We start from the raw sequence: 23,432 nt of genomic DNA, 5'->3' as shown, positions 1-23,432 counted from the left end.
ACCCTTGAAGAAACAGGGTATAAACTGAGTTTATCAAGGATAATTCATCGAAATAAATCCTAGAGAAAAATGTATCCCCTTTGTCCAAGCTGGGGAAGGGAGATACTGACTTACAGAGCTAAACCTAAGTCCGTCTTTATGAGAATCTCAGATATGCACAGTTGGAAGGTGGTATTAGAATGGGAGGTATGTGTGCATGTATGTCCTTCTTGTTATAAGACCCAGAAATATGTGGTTACCGGTGAACCTGGTATGTGTCCACAAACTACTCCCACGAAGCACCCAGATACACATTCAACACTGTATCGTGTGTGTGTGTGTGTGTGTGTGTGTGTGTGTGTGTTACCAGCAGGAACCTTTTGTGCTTGCACCCAAGTTTTCTATTAAAAACAAAAGCTGATTTCTTGTCCTGAGTCATTAGCACCAGCCCCCCCCCGCCAAAAAAAATTACACATTTGTTACAAAACTAAGTACAGTTCTCTCTTACACTTGTGTTCTAGTTCTCACATCAATCTGCCATGTTCTAGAACCGGGATGTCCTCGGTCTGTTCCCCAGGTTGGCCATCAGGATAAGACTGGCCCCGAGGAGATGTTGGCTCACATTTCGTCACTCTGGCCATCAGCCACAGAAGTTGTGAGAAGTAGCCAAAGAGCTGTGGGGAGACCCGGTCCCGCTGCTTTAGAAGCACCCCAGGGTGTGGGTCCCCGGATGCACCTGAGAATGGCAGGTCCTCGGCTGCTGCGGCCACCTGGATGGGTTTATGGAATCCCCTATGGGAGCTCTTGGTCTTCGCATCCCCCGACCCAAACCCAGCAGAGGCCTTAGACTTTGGAAACAAGGAGGGCCGGAGAAGGGAGCAAAAGCACTGCGTTGTGGTTCTAAAAAGGACTCTGAGCAAATTTCAAAGCTTAAACCTTCCATAGCGGCAATCTGTCCGTTCTCCTGAGGTTAGAGGAACGCAAAGCAGGGATGGTAAAGAAAACTAAAGTCTGGGGATCTTCCAGTGTTTGTGAACTTCAAATATTTTGCTCCTTTTATCTTTCACAAGAGTACATAACACCTAGAAAAATCTCTTCAGTTGACGTCACAGTTTTGACTGGATTTTGAGTTGAAAGCTTCCCAAGTGCAAGAAATGGGGTGAAAGTGTCTGAATGTCATGATTAAATTAACCATGTCAATTAGTGAGTATTAGGATAATGAATCATTCTGAATACATTTGCATTTGCATGTGGGAAGCTTTACTCTATTTCTGAACTCTCTGTGGAAATTGGGCATTCATTAAAATGAAGTAAAATTTCAGTAAGGCAACTTTGGGTTTTCTTTTTAAAATAGAACATAATCTGATGCGAAGTGTGCGCCCTGGCTAATCAGACACCCCACTGTTGCCAACAGTTAGCATCTTACATTTGCAGGCTTTATTTTCTGGACCTTGGCATTTCAAATTAGAGTTTACAGGGTCTGAAAAATGGGGATGACGAAACATCATCAATGCCTCCAGCTCTAACTTTCTTTTCTCTTTGCTTTTAGTCCCCAAATACAACATTGCATATAATAAGAACAATTGGATCTCCTAGCAGAGCATACTGCCCATGGTGAAACTTCAGCAAATATTTGTTCATGACCTTAAAATGCATGTATGGCAGCCTTTTAAAAATTAATGCTCTGGGGCTTCCCTGGTGGCGCACTGGTTGAGAGTCCGCCTGCCGATGCAGGGGACACGGGTTCGTGCCCCGGTCTGGGAAGATCCCACATGCCGCGGAGCGGCTGGGCCCGTGAGCCGTGGCCGCTGAGCCTGCGCGTCCGCAGCCTGTGCTCCGCAACGGGAGAGGCCACAGCAGTGAGAGGCCCGCATACCACAAAAAAAAAAAAAAAAAAAAAGTAATGCTCTGCAACTGTGTTGCATGCACTTGAGGACATAAATGCTAGCTACATATTTCTGTAGAGCAAATGCAATAGGGGAAATCGTTTGGGGGAAACCATTTGAAGGAATCTCAGTAAGCTGAAGTTTTCTGGGTGACATGATTTTTCTTCTTCTTCGTGGTGTGTATCTTAGAGTGATGAAATTTTAGTCCTGAAAGGACTGACTACCAACCAGTCAACCTCTGGTCTTACAGAAGAGGAAATTATGACTTAGTGAGATTGTACATTGCCCAATTTTGGTACAAGCTGGCCGACAGACTCCTGGTTAAATGACTTTACCCCTGTCAGCTCTGGAATCCTGCAGACTTGGTCCCAGTTCCTTCACTAACTAGAATTTTCGGGCAAGTTGCTTCCACGACTTGTCTCCTCATTGTAGCCAGTATTATGAAGTAGCAGTGAGGGTTAAATGAGATGACCACACAGTCAGTGACAGTGCAGCAGGCACTGAATTTGTGACTTCCTTCCTCTCTCCCCGCACCCCTTCGCTAGGAAGACAGTCTTCCTAGAGAACCGGTCTGCACATGTTACGGATGACACAAGAGGAGGGGTCTGCCTGAAGCCTCTTACCCCAGCATCCCTTGGTGATTGAAAGCCTTTTTTTTTTTTTTTTGCAGTACGCGGACCTCTCACTGCTGTGGCCTCTCCCGTTGCGGAGCACAGGCTCCGGACGCGCAGGCTCAGCGGCCATGGCTCACGGGCCCAGCCGCTCCGCGGCATGTGGGATCTTCCCGGACCGGGGCACGAACCCGCGTCCCCTGCACGAACCCGCGTCCCCTGCATCGGCAGGCGGACTCTCAACCACTGCGCCACCAGGGAAGCCCAGTGACACATCTCTTAGTGCCTCTTGTCCAACTGTCAAACGTATATTATCCTTGGCCCCAAAATATACCTTAAATGCGTTATGAGCTCAAGAACCACATACAGCACTTTTAACCTCCTGAGCCTTGCACTGTGCTGAGTACCAAGTCCCTGTTTCAAATGCTTTTTGACTTTTTTTTTTTAATACGTCAGATCATAGGGTATCTGACACCAGTGTCAGCAACTTGCATTGTCTCTTTTCTTCCCTAAATGATGTCTCAGCATCGAGCTGGCATCTGAGGGGAGAGCACGGCGTGAGAAGATTGCTAATATGCAGTGATAGTTTGCAGTGAGAAAGTGAATGACATGCTAACGAGAGCAGGAGTTTATATTTGGAACTGAATAGCTGTGTTTAGGAAGGTTAAAAAAAAAAAAGGATTGAGCCCTTATATCTTTATTTTTATACATACTCCGACCACGATGACCCTGAACAAGAAATAGAAATTTGATTTTGATTTTCTTCAAGGATTATTGCCTTTTGCAATGGAAAATGACAACTCATCAAATGCATTGTGTCTTCCGTGGGCTGCAAAGATGACCAAACACCAGAGGTTGTCATTGTAGCCATGTTGCTTCAAGTAATATTATTTCTTGGCTATTTTGCTAAACTGAATGTATTTTCTTTCTTTCTTTCTTTCTTTTTTTTTTAAGTCAGGGCTGAGGACATTTGAGCTTGATATTCTGCTAAGCATAGTAACCAGCTGTCTACTTCACTGAAGACCATATGAATTTACATAACTCTTGGTGAGCTGGGCAGTGATTTAGGTTTGTTGTTTTTTTTTTAAGTCTAGTAATACTCTTAAGGAGTGCCAAAGCCAGATCCCAATCTTTGTAACCCAAGCAGACTTTATGAAAAAGAAACCACTCTGGGGCCTTGCACGGAAACATTAACCCAAAGCAAAGAGACAAGTTAACCGTTCATGGGTGTCCTTTCTGGCCATGATGTGGGCATGTCATCTGAGCTGAGAGTTTCCTGTGGAACACCGAGGCTGGCCACCTCGATGCAGGGGGCTATGTGCTGACCTTACTCCTGTTTTCTTCTGTGGAAATGTCCTAAGAGGTGTAGCAGGTGTGGGTGTCTAGATAAATACAGTAGTGCTCCTGCCAAGAGGGGTCTCCTGGTACTTTTAGCAAGAAAAGGGAAAGGAACTGATCATCGCATCCTCAAAGGGCTCCCCTAGAACATCAGGCACACCTGGCGCATCCCTGAAAGAGTTCTGTAGCTGAAGCCTTGAGGCAGGACCGGCTATATATAACTCTTAGTGTATCTTGTTCCAAAAAATTATTAAGGGTTTCAAGACGGCCACAGCAGAGCATGAAACCAAGCCCAGAACACTTTTAAATGCTAGGTCGCTTGTACACCCACAAAGCTGGTCCTACCTTGACAGTTAAGTGCTTTGGTGTTTTTAACTTCAAAATGCATCCTTAGGAAGACTTAAGAGGACATTAAGGAATGCAACCCCCCCCCCAAAAAAAAATACCTGGCTCCTGGGGACTGCCTGTGTCCCACGACCAGCCCATCAGCACCTTTGGCATCTTAGCAAGAGAAAACTCACCTGCTGATTAATTCAGATCAGTTTGCCTGGAATTGTAATGAAAGCAGGGGCAGGCTTTGGGAGGGGGAAAGCTGAGACCATGCATTCATTCATCTTAAGTCCCCCAGTTTCACTGACTCCCTTTCTTTGACCTTCTACACGTATAATCTCCAGCCTCCAGACAATAGCCCAAATGATCTTATGAAAAATGTATCTGATCCTGGCCACCTCCCCCTTTTCCCTGCCTCAGATACCTCAGTGGCATTCTGGTATCTTAGAGTCACATTGAAAATTCTCCCCTTGACGCCAAGGCTCCATGAGATCTGGGCTCTTCTGGTCTCCATTCCCACCATGTCTCCAGTACTTGCCACTTCTTTCTGCCTCAGGGACTTTGCACATGCTGTCCCTTCCACCTGGAATGCCTTTTTCTTTTCACCCCACCCCCTGGCTTGCCCCCCTCCTCCCAACTTCCCTCATCCTTGAGGTCACAGTTTACTTGCTTTTCCAACTTTGCACCCACATACACCCCCTCCCCAGCCTGGGTTACACACTGTCAATGTCTTCAGTGTCTGTCCCCTGACTCGACTGTAAGTACCATGAGGGCAGGATCATGTCTCTTTTGCCTGTCGTTCTGTTCCCAGTACCTAGCATGTGCTAGCAGGTACCTAGCAGGTGCCTGGAACATAGTAGGCCCTCAATAGGTGTCTGTTGAAAGGATGAATGGACGTACCACACACTTCGTGGTTTAAACTTAATTTTACATTATCTTGTGTTATTTGTTGTCCTTCATTCATTTCACCAATTAGTTTTGAAACTCATTCACATCAGGCAACATGACGTCTGTCTGTCTCTGAATCGCCCACAGTGCTCAGTATATGTTCAAGGAACGTTACTGACCAACATAGATGATGAGTGTTTTACACATTCAGTGCCTTGCCATTACAGTATAGATAACCAAGAGAGAAATTAAATCTTGTATTGTGTGTGTGTAAGTTATTATAGATACTGTCTGTTGATTGGCGAGGTAAGTAATAACCAAAACTAGACATAATCCAAATTATGGGATTTCTGCCTCAAAAGAAAAAAAATCAACTGTGATGGAAATATCTCCCTCACAATGATATTTTACTGATTTTGGAAACAGTCTTAATAGAAGAGTTTAAAGAACTGGGTGTGTTCAGTTTACTCTGGTGCAAGTGCATCGTCCGTGTTAGGTGATACAAATGTGCACAGTCCCATCTGCTGTGATCATAACAACGACTAGAATTTGGCCAAAGGAATTGATTTGCTATCGTTCTTCCCTGTAATGTGGCTTGTCTTCAATGCCTTGCTTGAAATGGCATTTGCACAGTAGATGTCCAGTGATAAAAATCTTAATGGAATACTCATGGACTTCTTTCTCTCACTCACTTTCACAACTGATACTTTGACCCACTCTGTCTTTATTTTTGTATCTAGTCCTTCTGATGGACTTTTTCTCGTTGCCATGTTGTTTTTCCAGATTAGTAGACCTTGATGGCATTAAACATATTTTCAGCATAATTAATCATAGGCAATTTTCCACTTTCTTTCAAACGCCTTTTGCAGACAAGAAGCCCCAAACTGTCTCACAGTCCTCAACCTCCCAACTTGGGTGACCCAGTAGAGCATTTATCAGAGGCGTCTGGAGATTCTTTGGAAGCCATGTCTGAGGGAGAAACTCCAAGTCCTTTTTCCAGAGGCAGCCGGACTCGAGCAAGCCTTCCAGTGGTGAGGTCGACCAACCAGACGAAAGAAAGATCTCTGGGTAAGCTTCAAAAGGCAGTTTCTAATTTTTATTACTGCATGTGTGTATGTTTATACTTCTGAACACATACCCCTGCATCATCTGGGTGTTAATTTGATCTTGATTTGTAAACACACAAACTACTCAGAAACTCTGTTGATTTAACATCAAGCCTTGAGGAGTTACCTGCTGAAGAAGCAGCAAGTCCAACCGGTCTTTGGGGCTGGGCACATTCAGAACTGGCTGGGCTTAGTCACTCAAACAAGAGACTAGCAGTGCCTGTCGATATTCCTGGTATAAGGAATAGCAAGGTCTGGATTACAGAATGAGCCTCATTTTGCAGGGAACCTCCTGCACAGTTTCAGAATTGTGGACGGATGGGGTGTGAGCCCCACTCCACTGTCTGGCAGTCCAGGGGAGGACATGAATGGCTCCAGGAAGAAGAGGTACAAGGTGGCCAACACTCCCATGACTGGTAAGGAAAGCCAGAAACACAGGGCTGTTTTCTCTACCACCACACGAAAGGGTGGAGGGGTTTGGTAAGAGTTTGGCATAGCCTTGTCTTTCAATAAGCTTTTAGGAAAACCAGGATTCTATCCTCTGCCTTCACTTATCATTTGCTTTTTCATATTGGATATTCACTTTCTATCTTGCTGTGCTTTCTTTCTTCCTCCTAGCCCCTTAACAAAAGGTACAGGGCCATAAAGATTTAGACCTTTCTGCAAATTGTGCTGGTGTTTCATACGCTTAACCTGCCATCTCAAGGTTCTGAGTCGGTACCTGTGTTTTTCAGACGTTTGTGGTCAGGAAAAGAGGGGACAGAAACAGGGTCAACCCGCAGAAGGCTTCAGGGTCTGGCCTCGGCAGAAGAGGGCTGCATTCTGCCTCTTAAAACTGAGCAGATGCCTTGCTTGAAGAAGGAAAGAGAGGGACGTGGGGAGGCATCCTGGTTTTGTTTCCTCGGTTGCAGATGATAACCAGAGCAGATTGGGTTCAGACATTGTCCTAGCTCTTCTGAGCAAAAACAGAAACAAACAAACAAACAAACAAAAAACCCCTGTTATTACTTGTATTACTCATATTAATTTTTAACGTTAGACTTTGTATACTTCATCTTAGTTTAATCATCCAGGGTTGTCATTTTACAAATGAAAGATGAAAGCCCCAGAAAATCTGGTTTTTGTTTTTTGAGGTTGCATAGTTAATTAAATGGCAGAAGTGGGAAGCCCCTGCAGTTCCTGTTAACTCCATTTACCAGTGAAGGCATGGGACTTGCAGGGGTGTGGTGCACTCAGGGAGCATACAGGGCTGGGGCAGTGTCAAGATGACACAGGCTGGGGCTTTCCATCTGGACTACAGAGCTTAGTGTTCTCTTAACCCCACTCATGCTTGAGGCAGGAGCACAGGAGCCTGCCAAGGAGTGGAATTTCTCCTCTGTGCTTTGCAGGAAATGAATGAGGTTCAGGTCTCTGTAAAGATAGCCTGTGCTTTGCAAAGTAGAATGAAAGATAAAAACAAATGCCTGTGCGCTTCCCCATACCTGGGGAACAGCGAGTCTGTGGAATAATGGACCCTCTGTCTTGCAGGCAGGAATTTGCCCCACAGCCAAGTGCAGTTGGCAATGCAGGTAGATACTGGCTGCCTTTAGGAAGCAAGTCTCTGGGTCCAGGGGCTGCAGGAGCTGATGGCAGCCTTGCCCTAGGAATTGCTGAGGGTGGCTGGTGTTTTCTCATGGGGTGGCTGCAGTTTGGCGAAATGCTGCTTTACGCTGAGCACACCTTGCTGTGAAGTTCTGGCGAGTCACAGCAGATTCAAAATGCATAGGAGGTACTTATTCTTCCAGCTGCAGGAGAATGTTTTTGGCCAGTGATTTCCACAACTCATGGATAGAAACAAAGGAACACAGGGAGAGGAGAGGAATGAGAAGTTTGCTCCAGTGAGGGGAGCCCTGGGGTCAGAAAATGAGGCTGGCCCTGGGCCGGCGGCTTGGTGCTGCCCTTGACCGCCTCTCTGTGGCCAATTTGGGAATGTCCTTGCGGCTGCACCTGGCCTTCACAGCATAATTCAGTTGAGCCGGGATGGGAAATAAACAGGAAAGTGTGAGTCAGGGAGAGTCTAAACACAATCTCCCTGCCAGGGGCCTTGCTAGCCTTGTGTTCAGGAAAATTCCCGTGTGCCTGGCTGTATTTAACACACAGACATGGGCTCCTGGGAAGAGCAAGCTCCCCAGAGAGCCCTGGACCAGGAGCAGCGGGGTCCCCCAGCATCTCGGTGGCGAAGCGCAAACAGGACCCCAGGCCTCAGAGACTACAGATGGAGACTGAGCTGGGACCTCCTGCAAATCCACTCTTGGTGCCACATGGAAGGCCAGCGTTTCCTTTGGGATCTGTACAATGTCATTCTATCTTTTTGTAAAATTTTATTATTTTTTTATACAGCTGTTTCTTATTAGTTATCTATTTTATGCATATTAGTGTATATGTATCAATCCCAATCTCCCAATTCATCCCACCACCATCCTCCCCAACCCCCTCCCCACCACTTTCCCCCCTTAGTGTCCATATGTTTGTTCTTTACATCTGTGCCTCTATTTCTGCCTTGAAAACCATTTCATCTGTACCATTTTTCCAGATTCCACATATATGCGTTAATATATGATATTTGTTTTTCTCTTTCTGACTTAGTTCACTCTATATAACACTCTCGAGGTCCATCCACATCTCTACAAATGACCCGATTTCGTTCCTTTTTATGGCTGAGTAATATTCCATTGTATATGTGTACCACATCTTCTTTCTCCATTCGTCTGTCAGTGGGCATTTAGGTTGCTTCCATGACCTGGCTATTGTAAACAGAGCTGCAGTGAACATTGGGGTACATGTGTCCTTTTGAATTATGGTTTTCTCAGGGTATATGCCCAGTAGTGGGATTGCTGGATCATATGGTAATTCTATTTTTAGTTTTTTAAGGAACCTCCATACTGTTCTCCATAGTGGCTGTATCACTTTACATTCACACCAACAGTGCAAGAGGGTTCCCTTTTCTCCACACTCTCTCCAGCATTTGTTTGTAGAATTTCTGATGATGCCCATTCTAACTGGTATGAGGTGATACCTCACTGTAGTTTTGATATGCATTCCTCTAATAATTAGTGATGTGTTGAGCAGCTTTTCATGTGCCTCTTGGCCATCTGTATGTCTTCTTTGGAGAAATGTCTATTTAGGTCTTCTGCCCAATTTTTGACTGGGTTGTTTGTTTTTTTTAATACTGAGCTGCATGAGCTGTTTGAATATTTTGGAGATTAATCCTTCGTCCGTTGATTCATTTGCAAATATTTTCTCCCATTCTGAGGGTTGTCTTTTTGTCTTGTTTATAGGTTGCTTTGCTGTGCAAAAGCTTTTAAGTTTCATTAGGACCCATTTGTTTATTTCTGTTTTTATTTTCATTACTTTATGAGGTGGGTCAAAAAAGATCTTGCTGTGATATATGTCAAAGAGTGTTCTTCCTATGTTTTCCTCTGAGACTTTTCTGGTGTTTGACCTTACATTTAGGTCTTTAATCCACTTTGAGTTTATTTGTGTGTATGGTGTTAGGGAGTGTTCTAATTTCATTATTTTACATGTAGCTGTCCAGTTTTCCCAGAACCACTTATTGAAGAGGCTGTCTTTTCTCCATTGTATATCCTTGCCTCCTTTGTCACAGATTAGTTGACCATAGGTACATGGGTTTATCTGGGCTTTCTATCCTGTTCCATTGATCTGTATTTCCGTTTTTGTGCCAGTACCATATTGTCTTGATTACTGTAGCTCTGTAGTATAGTCAGAAGTCAGGGAGTATGATTCCTCCAGCTCTGTTTTTTTTTTTTTTTTTTTTTTTTTTGGCGGTACATGGGCCTCTCACTGTTGTGGCCTCTCCCGTTGCGGAGCACAGGCTCCGGACGCGTAGGCTCAGCGGCCATGGCTCACGGGCCCAGCCGCTCCGCGGCATGTGGGATCTTCCTAGACCAGGGCACGAACCCGTGTCCCCTGCATCGGCAGGCGGACTCCCAACCACTGCGCCACCAGGGAAGCCCCAGCTCCATTTTTTTCCCTCAAGATTGTTTTGGCTATTCAGGGTATTTTTTGTCTCCATACAGATTTTAAGATTTTTTGTTCTAGTTCTGTAAAAAATGCCATTGGTAATTTGAAAGGGATTGCACTGAATCTGTAGATTGCTTTGGGTAGTAGAGTTATTTTCACAATATTGATTCTTCCAATCCAAGAACATGGTATATCTCTCCATCTGTTTGTGTCATCTTTGATTTCTTTCATCAGTGTCTTATAATTTTCTGAGTACAGGTCTTTTACCTCCTTACGTAGGTTTATCACTAAGTATTTTATTCTTTCTGTTTCAATGGTGAATGGGATTGTTTCCTTAATTTCTCTTTCTGATTTTTCATTGTTAGTGTATAGGAATGCAAGAGATTTCTGTGCATTAATTTTGTATCCTGCAACTTTACCAGATTCATTGATTAGCTCTAGTAGTTTTCTGCTGGCACCTTTAGGATTCTCTATGTATAGTACCATGTCATCTGCAAACAGTGACAGCTTTACTTGTTCTTTTCTGATTTGGATTCCTTTTATTTCTCTTTCTTCTCTGATTGCCATGGCTAGGACTTCCAAAACTATGTTGAATAATAGTAGCGAGAGTGGACATCCTTGTGTTGTTTGTGATCTTAGAGGAAATGCTTTTGGTTTTTCACCATCGCGAATGATGTTGGCTATTGGTTTGTCATATATGGCCTTTATTATACTGAGGTAGGTTCCCTCTATGCCTGCTTTCTGGAGAGTTTTTATCAAGAGTTATCAAGAGTTTTTATCATAATTTGACAAAATTCAAAAGCTTTTTCTGCTTCTATTGAGATGATCATATGGTTTTTATTCTTCAGTTTGTTAGTATGGTGTATCACATTGATTTGCATATATTGAAGAATGCTTGCATCCTTGGGATAAATCCTACCTGATCATGGTGTATGATCCTTTTAATGTGTTGTTGGATTCTGTTTGCTAGTATTTTGTTGAGGATTTTTGCATCTATATTCATCAGTGATATTGGTCTGTAATTTTCTCTTTTTGTAGTATCTTCGCCTGGTTTTGGTATCAGGGTGATGGTGGCCTCGTAGAATGAGTTTGTGAGTGTTCATTCCTCTGCAATTTTTCGGAAGAGTTTGAGAAGGATGGGTGTTAGCTCTTCTCTAAATGTTTGATAGAATTCACCTGTGAAACCGTCTGATCCTGGACTTTTGTTTGTTGGAAGATTTTTTTTTTCTTTTTTTTTTTTATTAGTCTCTGCTTTACAACAAAGTGAATCAGTCATACATATACATCTGTTCCCACATCCCCTCCCTCCTGCGTCTCCCTCCCTCCCACCCTCCCCATCCCACCCCTCCAGGCGGCCACAAAGCACCGAGCCGATCCCCCCGCGCCACGCGGCCACCCCCCACCATCCATCCACCCCACGCCCGGCAGTGTATACACGTCCATGCCTCTCCCCTGCCCCGTCACAGCCCAGCCCCCCCATATCCCCAAGCCCACCCCCAGTAGGTCTGTGTCTCTATTCCTGTTTTACCCCTAAGTTCTTCATGACATTTTTTTCCTTAAATTCCATATATATGTGTTAGCATACGGTATTTGTCTTTCTCTTTCTGACTTACTTCACTCTGTATGACAGACTCTAGGTCTATCCACCTCATTACAAATAGCTCAGTTTCGTTTCTTTTTATGGCTGAGTAATATTCCATTGTATATATGTGCCACATCTTCTTTATCCATTCATCCGATGATGGACACTTAGGTTCTTTCCATCTCCGGGCTATTGTGAATAGAGCTGCAATGAACATTTTGGTACATGTCTCTTTTTGAATTATGGTTTTCTCAGGGTATATGCTCAGTAGTGGGATTGCTGGGTCGTATGGTAGTTCTATTTTTAGTTTTTTAAGGAACCTCCATACTGTTCTCCATAGCGGCTGTACCAATTCACATTCCCACCAGCACTGCAAGAGTGTTCCCTTTTCTCCACACCCTCTCCAGCATTTATTGTTTGTAGATTTCTTGATGATGGCCATTCTGACTGGTGTGAGATGATATCTCATTGTAGTTTTGATGTGCATTTCTCTAATGATTAATGATGTTGAGCATTCTTTCATGTGTTTGTTGGCAGTCTGTATATCTTCTTTGGAGAAATGCCTGTTTAAGTCTTCTGCCCATTTTTGGATTGGGTTGTTTGTTTTTCTGATATTGAGCTGCATGAGCTGCTTATAAATTTTGGAGATTAATCCTTTGTCAGTTGCTTCATTTGCAAATATTTTCTCCCATTCTGAGGGTTGTCTTTTGGTCTTGTTTATGGTTTCCTTTGCTGTGCAAAAGCTTTGAAGTTTCATTAGGTCCCATTTGTTTATCTTTGTTTTTATTTCCATTTCTCTAGGAGGTGGGTCCAAAAGGATCTTGCTGTAATTTATGTCATGGAGTGTTCTGCCTATGTTTTCCTCTAAGAGTTTGATAGTTTCTGGCCTTACATTTAGGTCTTTAATCCATTTTGAGCTTATTTTTGTGTATGGTGTTAGGGAAATGATCTAATCTCATACTTTTACATGTCCCTGTCCAGTTTTCCCAGCACCACTTATTGAAGAGGCTGTCCTTTCTCCACTGTACATTCCTGCCTCCTTTATCAAAGATAAGTTGGCCATATGTGCGTGGGTTTATCTCTGGGCTTTCTATCCTGATCCACTGATCTATCTTTCTGTTTTTATGCCAGTACCACACTGTCTTGATTACTGTAGCTTTGTAGTATAGTCTGAAGTCAGAGAGCCTGATTCCTCCAGCTCCGTTTTTCGTTCTCAAGATTGCTTTGGCTATTCGGGGTCTTTTGTTTTTCCAAACAAATTTTGAAATTTTTTGCTCTAGTTCTGTGAAAAATGCCAGTGGTAGTTTGATAGGGATTGCATTGAATCTGTAGATTGCTTTGGGTAGTAGAGTCATTTTCACAATATTGATTCTTCCAATCCAGGAGCGTGGTAGATCTCTCCATCTATTTGTATCATCTTTAATTTCTTTCATCAGTGTCTTATAATTTTCTGCATACAGGTCTTTTGTCTCCTTAGGTAGGTTTATTCCTAGATATTTTATTCTTTTTGTTGCAATGGTAAATGGGAGTGTTTTCTTGATTTCACTTTCAGATTTTTCATCACTAGTGTACAGGAATGCCAGAGATTTCTGTGCATTAATTTTATATCCTGCTACTTTACCAAATTCATTGATTAGGTCTAGTAGTTTTCTGGTAGCATCTTTAGGATTCTCTATGTATAGTATCATGTCATCTGCAAACAGTGACAGCTTTACTTCTTCTTTTCCAATTTGGATTCCTTTTATTTCCTTTTCTTCTCTGATTGCTGTGGCTAAAACTTCCAAAACTAAGTTGAATAAGAGTGGTGAGGGGCTTCCCTGGTGGCGCAGTGGTTGAGAGTCCGCCTGCCGATGCAGGGGACACGGGTTCGTGCCCTGGTCCGGGAAGATCCCACATGCCGCAGAGCGGCTAGGCCTGTGAGCCATGGCCGCTGAGCCCGCACGTCCGGAGCCTGTGCTCCGCAACTGGAGAGGCCACAACGGTGAGAGGCCTGCGTACCGAAAAAAAAAAAAAAAAAAAAAAAAAAAAGAGTGGTGAGAGTGGGCAGCCTTGTCTTGTTCCTGATCTTAGTGGAAATGGTTTCAGTTTTTCACCATTGAGGACGATGTTGGCTGTGGGTTTGTCATATATGGCCTTTATTATGTTGAGGAAAGTTCCCTCTATGCCTACTTTCTGCAGGGTTTTTATCATAAATGGCTGTTGAATTTTGTCGAAAGCTTTCTCTGCATCTATTGAGATGATCATATGGTTTTTCTTCTTCAATTTGTTAATATGGTGTATCACATTGATTGATTTGCGTATATTGAAGAATCCTTGCATTCCAGGAATAAACCCCACTTGATCATGGTGTATGATCCTTTTAATGTGCTGTTGGATTCTGTTTGCTAGTATTTTGTTGAGGATTTTTGCATCTATGTTCATCAGTGATATTGGCCTGTAGTTTTCTTTCTTTGTGACATCCTTGCCTGGTTTTGGTATCAAGGTGATGGTGGCCTCGTAGAATGAGTTTGGGAGTGCTCCTCCCTCTGCTATATTTTGGAAGAGTTTGAGAAGGATAGGTGTTAGCTCTTCTCTAAATGTTTGATAGAATTCGCCTGTGAAGCCATCTGGTCCTGGGCTTTTGTTTGTTGGAAGATTTTTAATCACAGTTTCAATTTCAGTGCTTGTGATTGGTCTATTCATATTTTCTATTTCTTCCTGATTCAGTCTTGGCAGGTTGTGCATTTCTAAGAATTTGTCCATTTCTTCCAGGTTGTCCATTTTATTGGCATAGAGTTTCTTGTAGTAATCTCTCATGATCTTTTGTATTTCTGCAGTGTCAGTTGTTACTTCTCCTTCTTCATTTCTAATTCTATTGATTTGAGTCCTCTCCCTCTTTTTCTTGATGAGTCTGGCTAATGGTTTATCAATTTTGTTTATCTTCTCTAAGAACCAGCTTTTAGTTTTATTGATCTTTGCTATCATTTCCTTCATTTTTTTTCATTTATTTCTGATCTGATCTTTATGATTTCTTTCCTTCTGCTAACTTTGGGGGTTTTTTGTTCTTCTTTCTCTAATTGCTTTAGGTGCAGGGTCAGGTTGTTTACTCGAGATGTTTTCTGTTTCTTAAGGTGGGATTGTATTGCTATAAACTTCCCCCTTAGAACTGCTTTTGCTGAGTCCCATAGGTTTTGGGTCGTTGTGTCTCCATTGTCATTTGTTTCTAGGTATTTTTTTATTTCCTCTTTGATTTCTTCAGTGATCACTTCATTATTGAGTAGTGTATTGTTTAGCCTCCATGTGTTTGTATTTTTTACAGATCTTTTCCTGTAATTGATGTCTAGTCTCGTAGCATTGTGGTCAGAAAAGATACTTGATACAATTTCAATTTTCTTAAATTTACCAAGGCTTGATTTGTGACCCAAGATATGATCTATCCTGGAGAATGTTCCATGAGCACTTGAGAAAAATGTGTATTCTGTTGTTTTTGGATGGAATGTCCTATAAATATCAATGAAGTCCATCTTGTTTAATGTATCATTTAAAGCTTGTGTTTCCTTATTTATTTTCATTTTGGATGATCTGTCCATTGGTGAAAGTGGGGTGTTAAAGTCCCCTACTATGATTGTGTTACTGTAGATTTCTCCTTTTATGGCTGTTAGTATTTGCCTTATGTATTGAGGTGCTCCTGTGTTGGGTGCATAAATATTTACAATTGTTATATGTTCTTCTTGGATCGATCCCTTTATCATTATGTAGTGTCCTTCTTTGTCTCTTCTAATAGTCTTTATTTTAAAGTCTATTTTGTCTGATATAAGAATTGCTACTCCAGCTTTCTCTTGATTTCCATTTGCATGGAATATCTTTTTCCATCCCCTTACTTTCAGTCTGTATGTGTCTCTAGGTCTGAAGTGGGTCTCTTGTAGACAGCATATATATGGGTCTTGTTTTTGTATCCATTCAGCCACTCTGTGTCTTTTGGTGGGAGCATTTAGTCCATTTACATTTAAGGTAATTATTGATATGTATGTTCCTATTCCCATTTCCTTAATTGTTTTGGGTTCGTTATTGTAGGTCTTTTCCTTCTGTTGTGTTTCTTGCCTAGAGAAGTTCCTTTAGCATTTGTTGTAAAGCTGGTTTGGTGGTGCTGAACTCTCTCAGCTTTTGCTTGTCTGTAAAGGTTTTAATTTCTCCATCAAATCTGAATGAGATCCCTGCTGGGTAGAGTAATCTTGGTTGCAGGTTTTTCTCCTTCATCACTTTAATTATGTCCTGCCACTCCCTTCTGGCTTGTAGAGTTTCTGCTGAGAGATCAGCTGTTAACCTGATGGGGATTCCCTTGTGTGTTATTTGTTGTTTTTCCCTTACTGCTTTTAATATGATTTCTTTGTGTTTAATTTTTGACAGTTTGATTAATATGTGTCTTGGCATATTTCTCCTTGGATTTATTCTGTATGGGACTCTCTGTGCCTCCTGGACTTGATTAACTATTTCCTTTCCTATATTAGGGAAGTTTTCAACTATAATCTCTTCAAATATTTTCAGTCCCTTTCTTTTTCTCTTCTTCTTCTGGAACCCCTGTAATTCGAATGTTGGTGCGTTTAATGTTGTCCCAGAGGTCTCTGAGACTGTCCTCTGTTCTTTTCATTCTTTTTTCTTTATTTTGCTCTGCATCAGTTATTTCCACTATTTTATCTTCCACCTCACTTATCCGTTCTTCTGCCTCAGTTATTCTGCTATTGATCCCATCTAGAGTATTTTTCATTTCATTTATTGTGTTTTTTTTTTTTTTTTTTTTTTTTTTTTGCGTTACGCGGGCCTCTCACTGTTGTGGCCTCTCCCCTTGCGGAGCGCAGGCTCCGGACGCACAGGCTCAGCGGCCATGGCTCACGGGCCCAGCCGCTCCGCGGCATGTGGGATCCTCCCGGACCGGGGCACGAACCCGTGTCCCCTGCATATGCAGGCGGACTCTCAACCACTGCGCCACCAGGGAAGCCCTTATTGTGTTTTTAATTGATGCTTGATTCATCTTTAGTTCTTCTAGGTCCTTGTTAACTGTTTCTTGCATTTTGTCTATTCTATTTCCAAGATTTTGGATCATGGAAATAGAATCTTGGATCATCTTTACTATCATTATTCTGAATTCTTTTTCAGGTAGACTGCCTATTACCTCTTCATTTGTTAGGTCTGGTAGGTTTTTATCTTGCTCCTTCACCTGCTGTGTGTTTTTCTGTCTTCTCATTTTGCTTATCTTCCTTTGTTTTGGGTCTCCTTTTTGCAGGCTGCAGATTCGTAGTTCCCGTTGTTTTTGGTGTCTGTCCCCAGTGGCTAAGGTTGTTTCAGTAGGTTGTGTAGGCTTCCTGGTGGGGGGGACTAGTGCCTGTGTTCTGGTGGATGAGGCTCGATCTTGTCTTTCTGGTGGACAGGTCCACGTCTGGTGGTGTGTTTTGGGGTGCCTGTGGCCTTATTATGTTTCTAGGCAGCCTCTCTGCTAATGGGTGGAGTTGTGTTCCCCTCTTGCTAGTCGCTTGGCATAGGGTGACCAGCACTGTAGCTTGCTGGTCGTTGAGTGAAGCTGGGTGCTGGTGTTGAGATGGAGATCTCTGGGAGATTTTCCCGCTTGATATTATGTGGAGCTGGGAGGTCTCTTGTGGACCCGTGTCCTGAAGTTGGCTCTCCCACTTCAGAGGCACAGCACTGACTCCTGGCTGCAGCACCAAGAGCCTTTCATCTACCCGGCTCAGAATAAAAGGGAGAAAAAGTAGAAAGAAAGAATTAGTAGAAGAAAGAAAGAGAGAGAGAAAGAAAGGAAGAAGGAAAGAAAGGAAGGAAGGAAGGAAGAAAGAAAGGAAGAAAGGGAGGGAGGGAGGAAGGACGGAAAGAAAGAAAGGAGGGAGGGAGTGAGGAAGGAAAGAAAAAGAAAGAGTGAAAGGAAGAAAGAAGGGAGGGAGGGAGGGAGGAAAGAAAGGAAGAAAGAAAGACAGACGGGAGGGAGGGAGGGAGGAAGGAAAGAAAGAAAGAAAGGGGCGGAGGGAGGGAGGGAGGAAGGGAAGGTAGGAAAAAAAGAAAGAGACGATAAAGTAAAACAGAATAAAGTATAAAATATAGTAGCATTATGAAAAATAAAAAAGTAATTATTGGGAAAAAAAAACGGACAGATAGAACCCTGGGACCTATGGTGGAAGCAAAGCTATACAGAGAAAGTCTCACACAGAAGCATACACATACACATTCACAAAAAGAGAACAGGGGGAAAAAATTCGAAAATCTTGCTCTCCAAGTCTACCTCCTCAATTTGGGATAATTTGTTGTAAAAAGAGGAAAAGGGGAAAAAGTCTGAAATCTTGCTCTCAAAGTCCACCTCCTTAATTTGGGATAATTCGTTGTAAAAAAAGTAAAAGGGGAAAAAATCTTAAATCTTGTCCTCAAAGTCCACCTCCTCAATTTGGGATGATTCACTGTCCATTCATGCACTCCACAGACGCAGGGCACATCAAGCGGACCGTGGAGCTTTAATCCGCTGACTCCGAGGCTGCACAGAGAGATTTCCCTGTCTCTTCTCTGCTCTCACAGCTCCCGGGTCTCAGCCTTGGACCTGGCCCCGCCTTTGCGTGTAGGTCGCCGGAGGGCGTCCGTTCTTCGCTCAGGCAGGACGGGTTTAAAGGAGCCGCTGATTCGGGGGCTCTGGCTCACTCAGGCCGAGGGGAGGGAGGGGCACGCAGTGCGGGGCGGGCCTGCGGCGGCAGGGGCCGGCGTGACGTTGCACCAGCCCGAGGCGCTCCGTGCGCTTTCCTGGGGAAGCCGTCTCTGAGTCCCGGGACCCCGGCAGTGGCGGGATGCACAGGCTCCCCGGAAGGGGGGGTGGACAGTGACCTGCGCTCGCACACAGGCCTTGTGGCGGCGGCAGCAGCAGCCCCAGTGTCCCACGCCCGTCTCTGGGGTCCGCGCTCTTAGCCGCGGCTCGCGCCTGTCTCTGGAGTTTCTTTAAGCAGCGCTCTTAATGCCCTCTCCTCGTGCACCAGGAAACAAAAGGGAAGAAAAAGTCTCTTGCCTCTTCGGCAGCTCCAGACTTTTTCCCCGGACTCCCTCCGGGCTAGCCGCGGCGCACCAACCCCTTCAGGCTCCCTTCCTGCCGCCAGCCCCAGTCCTCTCCCTGCGCTCCGACCGAAACCCGATACCCGAGCCTCAGCTCCCAGCCCTGCCCGCCCCGGCGGCCGAGCAGACAAGCCTCTCGGGCTGGTGAGTGCCGGTTGGCACCGATCCTCTGTGGGAATCTCTCCGCCTTGCCGTCCGCACCCCTGTTGCTGTGCTCTCCTCGGCTACTCCGAAGCTTTCCCCCTCCGCCACCCGCAGTCTCCGCCCGCGAAGGGGCTCCTAGTGTGTGGAAACCTTTCCTCCTTCACGGCTCCCTCCCACTGGTGCAGGTCCCGTCCCTATCCTTTTGTCTCTGTTTATTCTTCTTTCTTTTGCCCTACCCAGGTATGTGGGGAGTTTCTTGCCTTTTGGGGGGTCTGAGGTCTTCTGTCAGCGTTCAGTAGGTGTTCTGTAGGAGTTGCTCCATGTGTAGATGAATTTCTGATGTATCTGTGGGGAGGAAGGTGACCTCCGCGTCTTACTTTTCCGCCATCTTCCTCCGGATCCCTCTGTTGCAAGATTTTTAATCACAGTATCAATTTCATTACTTGTGATTGGTCTGTTCATATTTTCTATTCCTCCTGGTTCAGTCTTCAAAGGTTATTCCTTTCTAAGAATTTGTTCATTTCTTCCAAGTTGTCCATTTTATTGGCACAGAGTTAATTGTAGTAATCTCTTATGATGCTTTGTATTTCTGCAGTGTCCATTGTAACGTCTCCTTTTTCATTTCTAATTTTATTGATTTGAGTCCTCTCACTCTTGATGAGTGTGGCTAAAGGTTTATCAATTTTGTTTATCTTCTCAAAGAACCAGCTTTTAGTTTTATTGATCTTTGCTATTATTTTGCTTATTTCTGCTCTGATCTTTATGATTTCTTTTCTTCTACTAACTGGGCTTTTTGTTTGTTATTCTTTCTCTAGTTCCTTTAGGTGTAAGGTTAGATCGTTTATTTGAGATTTTTCTTGTTTCTTGAGGTACGATTGTATTGATATAAAGTCCCCCACTATTACTGTGTTACTGTCGATTTCCTCTTTTATAGCTGTTAGCATTTGTCTTATGTATTGAGGTGCTCCTATATTGGGTGCATGTATATTTATAATTGTTTTATCTTCTTCTTGGATTGATCCCTTGATCATTATGTAGTGTCCTTCCTTGTCTCTTGTAACATTCTTTATTTTAAAGTCTTTTTATCTGCTATGAGTATAGCTACTTGAGCTTTCTTTTGATTTCCATTTGCATGGAATATTTTTTTCCATCCCCTCACTTTCAGTCTGTATGTGTCGCTAGGTCTGAAGTGCGTCTCTTGTAGACAGCATATATATATGGGTCTTATTTTTGTATCCATTCAGTGAGCCTGTGTCTTTTGGTTGGAGCATTTAGTCCATTTACATTTAAGGTAGTTATCAATATGTATGTTCCTATTACCATTTTCTTAATTGTTTTGCGTTTGTTATTGTAAGTCCTTTCCTTCTCTTGTGTTTCCTGCATAGAGAAGTTCCTTTAGCATTTGTTGTAGAACTGGTTTGGTGGTGCTAAATTCTCTTAGCCTTTGCCTATCTGTAAAGCTTTTGATTTCTCCATTGAATCTGAATGAGATCCCTTCCGGGTAGAGTAATCTTGGTTGTAGGTTTTTCCCTTTCATCACTTTAAGTATATCATGCCACTCCCTTCTGGCTTGTAGAGTTTCTGCTGAGAAATCAGCTGTTAACCTTATGGGAGTTCCCTTGTATGTTATTTGTCATTTTTCCCTTGTTGCTTTTAATAATTTTTCTTTGTCTTTAATTTTTGTCAGTTTGATTACTATGTGTTTTGGCATGTTTCTCCTTGGGTTTATCCTGCCTGGGACTCTCTGCACTTCCTGGACTTGGGTGGCTATTTCCTTTTCCATGTTAGGGAATGTTGCGACTATAATCTCTTCAAACATTTTCTCAGGCCCCTTCTAGCCCTCTTCTCCTTCTGGGACCCCTGTAATGCAAATCTTGGTGTGTTTAATGTTGTCCCAGAGGTCTCCTAGGCTGTCTTCATTTCTTTTCATTCTTCTTTCTTTATTCTGTTCTGCGGCAGTGAATTCCACCATTCTGTCTTCCAGATCAATTATCCATTCTTCTCTCTCAGTTATTCTGCTACTGATTCCTTCTAGTGTATTTTTCCCTTAGTTATTTTATTGTTCATCTCTGTTTGTTTGTTCTTCAATTCTTCTAGGTCTTTGTTAAACATTTCTTGTGTCTTCTCGATCTTTGCCTCCATCCTTTCGCCAGGGTCCTGGATCATGTTCACTATCATTATTCTGAATTCTTTTTCTGGAAGGTTGCTTATCTCCAGTTCATTTAGTTGTTCTTCTGGGGATTTTATCTTGTTCCTACATCTGGTACATAGTCCTCTGTCTTTTCATTTTGTCTATCTTTCTGTGAATGTGGTTTTCATTCCACAGGCTGCAGAATTGTAGTTCTTCTTGCTTCTGCTGTCTGCCCTCTCTTCTTTTATCTTAATCCACAGAATTTTAGGATCTACCCCCCAAGTCCTGTTGATCTTGTGTTTATTTAAAATAGTCATAGTTGGTTCATCATGGGTTATTGCATTAATTTTGATTTTTAAAAATGTCTCATTAAAATATTATTTTATCTTGATTATTGAGTTTGGTGGGGAGGAGCCTTAAATTTTGCACCTGAGGAGAGTGCCTCACTCTCCTCACCCCAGTCGCTACCTGTGTGTCACCCCAGGGACTTCACATCTCATGGGGTGACCTCCAGCCACAGAGCCCAGAAGGGGCAGAGTTGGGAAAGCCCAGCTCCCAGGCTTCCCTTCTGCACATACTCAGTGTGTCACTGGAGCCGTTCCCCAGCTCTGGGAGCCCCATCTGGACCAATCTTCCAACCACTCCTGCTCCCTGGAGGGGATGCAACCTTGCTCTCACTCTAGGTAGCCTGTGCCTGGAGATAAACCTGCCAACTTAATCATTTTTCCACTTGGATAATCCCTCCTTTCTACTACTTTGGCGTAGTAGAAAGGGAGGAGCAGGGGGAGGCTGGGCTTGGTGCATTGCACAGAGGCTTTTGGAAGCCATGCAAGAGAGAGAAGATTTAGCCCTAAGCTGCTGTTTAGGACAGAGAAGTTAGACATCGCTGGTGTCTGTATAATATTCTTTCTCCAGTGCTGTCCTGCATGCAAGATGTGAGCTTCTCATTCTGGCACTTCAGGCAGGACCAAGTGACAGCAAAGCCCAGACATCTTTTCTGATGCTGAGGACCAACTAGTCACTCTTGGAGATTTACAAAGCAGAAAGATAAAGATAGAATTTGATCAGCGGCTCTGATTTATAACGTGACCGGGTTCCAAAAATCTATCACCTCTAAATCTTCACTTGTACAGAGTGGTGGGGTCCCCATGCCCTCCACCCATCCAGAGACCAAATGAAATTATTCTCAGTGGAATTTATGCCATTTCTGCTTACCTCTCTCTCTTTAGTGAAAAGACAGACCGTTAGGAGAAAGGAAGTCTACAAAAGAAAGTAAAAACAGTTTTGCAGTAGATTTGAGTTTTAGAAATAATTTCCTGGAAAAATTGTCCCACTGATATTAGGTCTGGGTCTTAATGATGGAGTTGTTTCCTTTTAATCATTGCTGTCTTATAAATGTCTGTCTGGAATACAACCACGGGCAGGGGCTGCTGTCTGGCTTCTTTGTGGTCGGCCTCGGGGGAAAGGGTAGCCACAAGATGTTCCCACCCTTCTGTGTACCCTCAGGAATCTGAAAATAAAACTCATGTGAAAACAAGAACAGCAACTTCCTTCTCCCATGCAGCCAGATGCCTTGGTTGACCGTATCCTGAATGGTTAGCTTTGGAAAAGACACCTCCCTTACCAGCCCGGCAGCCAGAGGTGCTGCCATTTCTGTAACAAATTACCTGTTAAACACTCAGACTCAACAAGCAAGAATGATTTTAAAAGGCTCGGGAGGATTTTAGACTGATTGAGGGAGAACTTGCCCAACGTGTGTCACTTCTTCGTGGCTGTTCTTTTATTTCAAGGTGGTAACAGTGATGGTGACCATTTGCTGGTGGGGATATATTTAAGGAACAGAAGGTTCTCTGTTGTTAGAATCGCCCCTCCTGTGCAGAAGAGTGGGTAGGAGGTTAGAGAAAAAGATGGAGGAAACATCCATCTGTAAAGCAGAAAACCAAGAAGGTTTATGGGCAAAGACTGTGAGCCTCGTATTAGATTGAGCATGAAGAGGTATCCCTAGGATAGTTAAAAAAAGAAATGAATTTCAGACAAATGGAAAGATGTGTATTGCTCTATAGAGTAAGTGAAGCACTTATGGAATTTGTTTTCCTGAGTGCCAGTAGTGATTGACATGTAATATTATAAAAACTAAAATTTACAGAAGAGAGTTTGATTGCAGGTCAGTAGCTTTGGGGCACATTCCTGACCTTTTTAAGGTGCAATCAAAGAAAAGGTCAGAGGATCGTCTCTAACTTGGGAACTCAGTGGACAGGGTGGGAGGATTTGGTGACCGTCTGGTGTGGTCCACTCCAATCTCCTTCTGGCCTGCCTCCCTTTACTTTGGAGGCTGGAAGGCAG

General features: G+C 43.4%; 1 protein-coding gene across 6 annotated transcripts in view; it reads left to right on the top strand.

The window, feature by feature from the left end:
* KIAA1217 overlaps positions 1-23,432 on the top strand; it is a gene marked incomplete at both ends in the record, with an annotated part of 334,999 nt that overhangs the window by 151,219 nt on the left and 160,348 nt on the right. For all 6 annotated transcript variants that reach the window (XM_079700167.1, XM_079700164.1, XM_079700165.1 and 3 more), the window contains one exon: positions 5,902-6,100. In XM_079700167.1, the coding sequence (XP_079556293.1) occupies positions 5,902-6,100 (199 nt within the window). The remainder of the gene's footprint in view (positions 1-5,901; positions 6,101-23,432) is intronic.

The sequence above is a fragment of the Hyperoodon ampullatus genome (assembly GCF_949752795.1).
Source record: "Hyperoodon ampullatus genome assembly, chromosome: 3".
Lineage (NCBI taxonomy): Eukaryota > Metazoa > Chordata > Mammalia > Artiodactyla > Ziphiidae > Hyperoodon > Hyperoodon ampullatus.
Note: the sequence above shows the minus strand (reverse complement) of the source record. Positions and strands in the feature narration are given on the sequence as shown.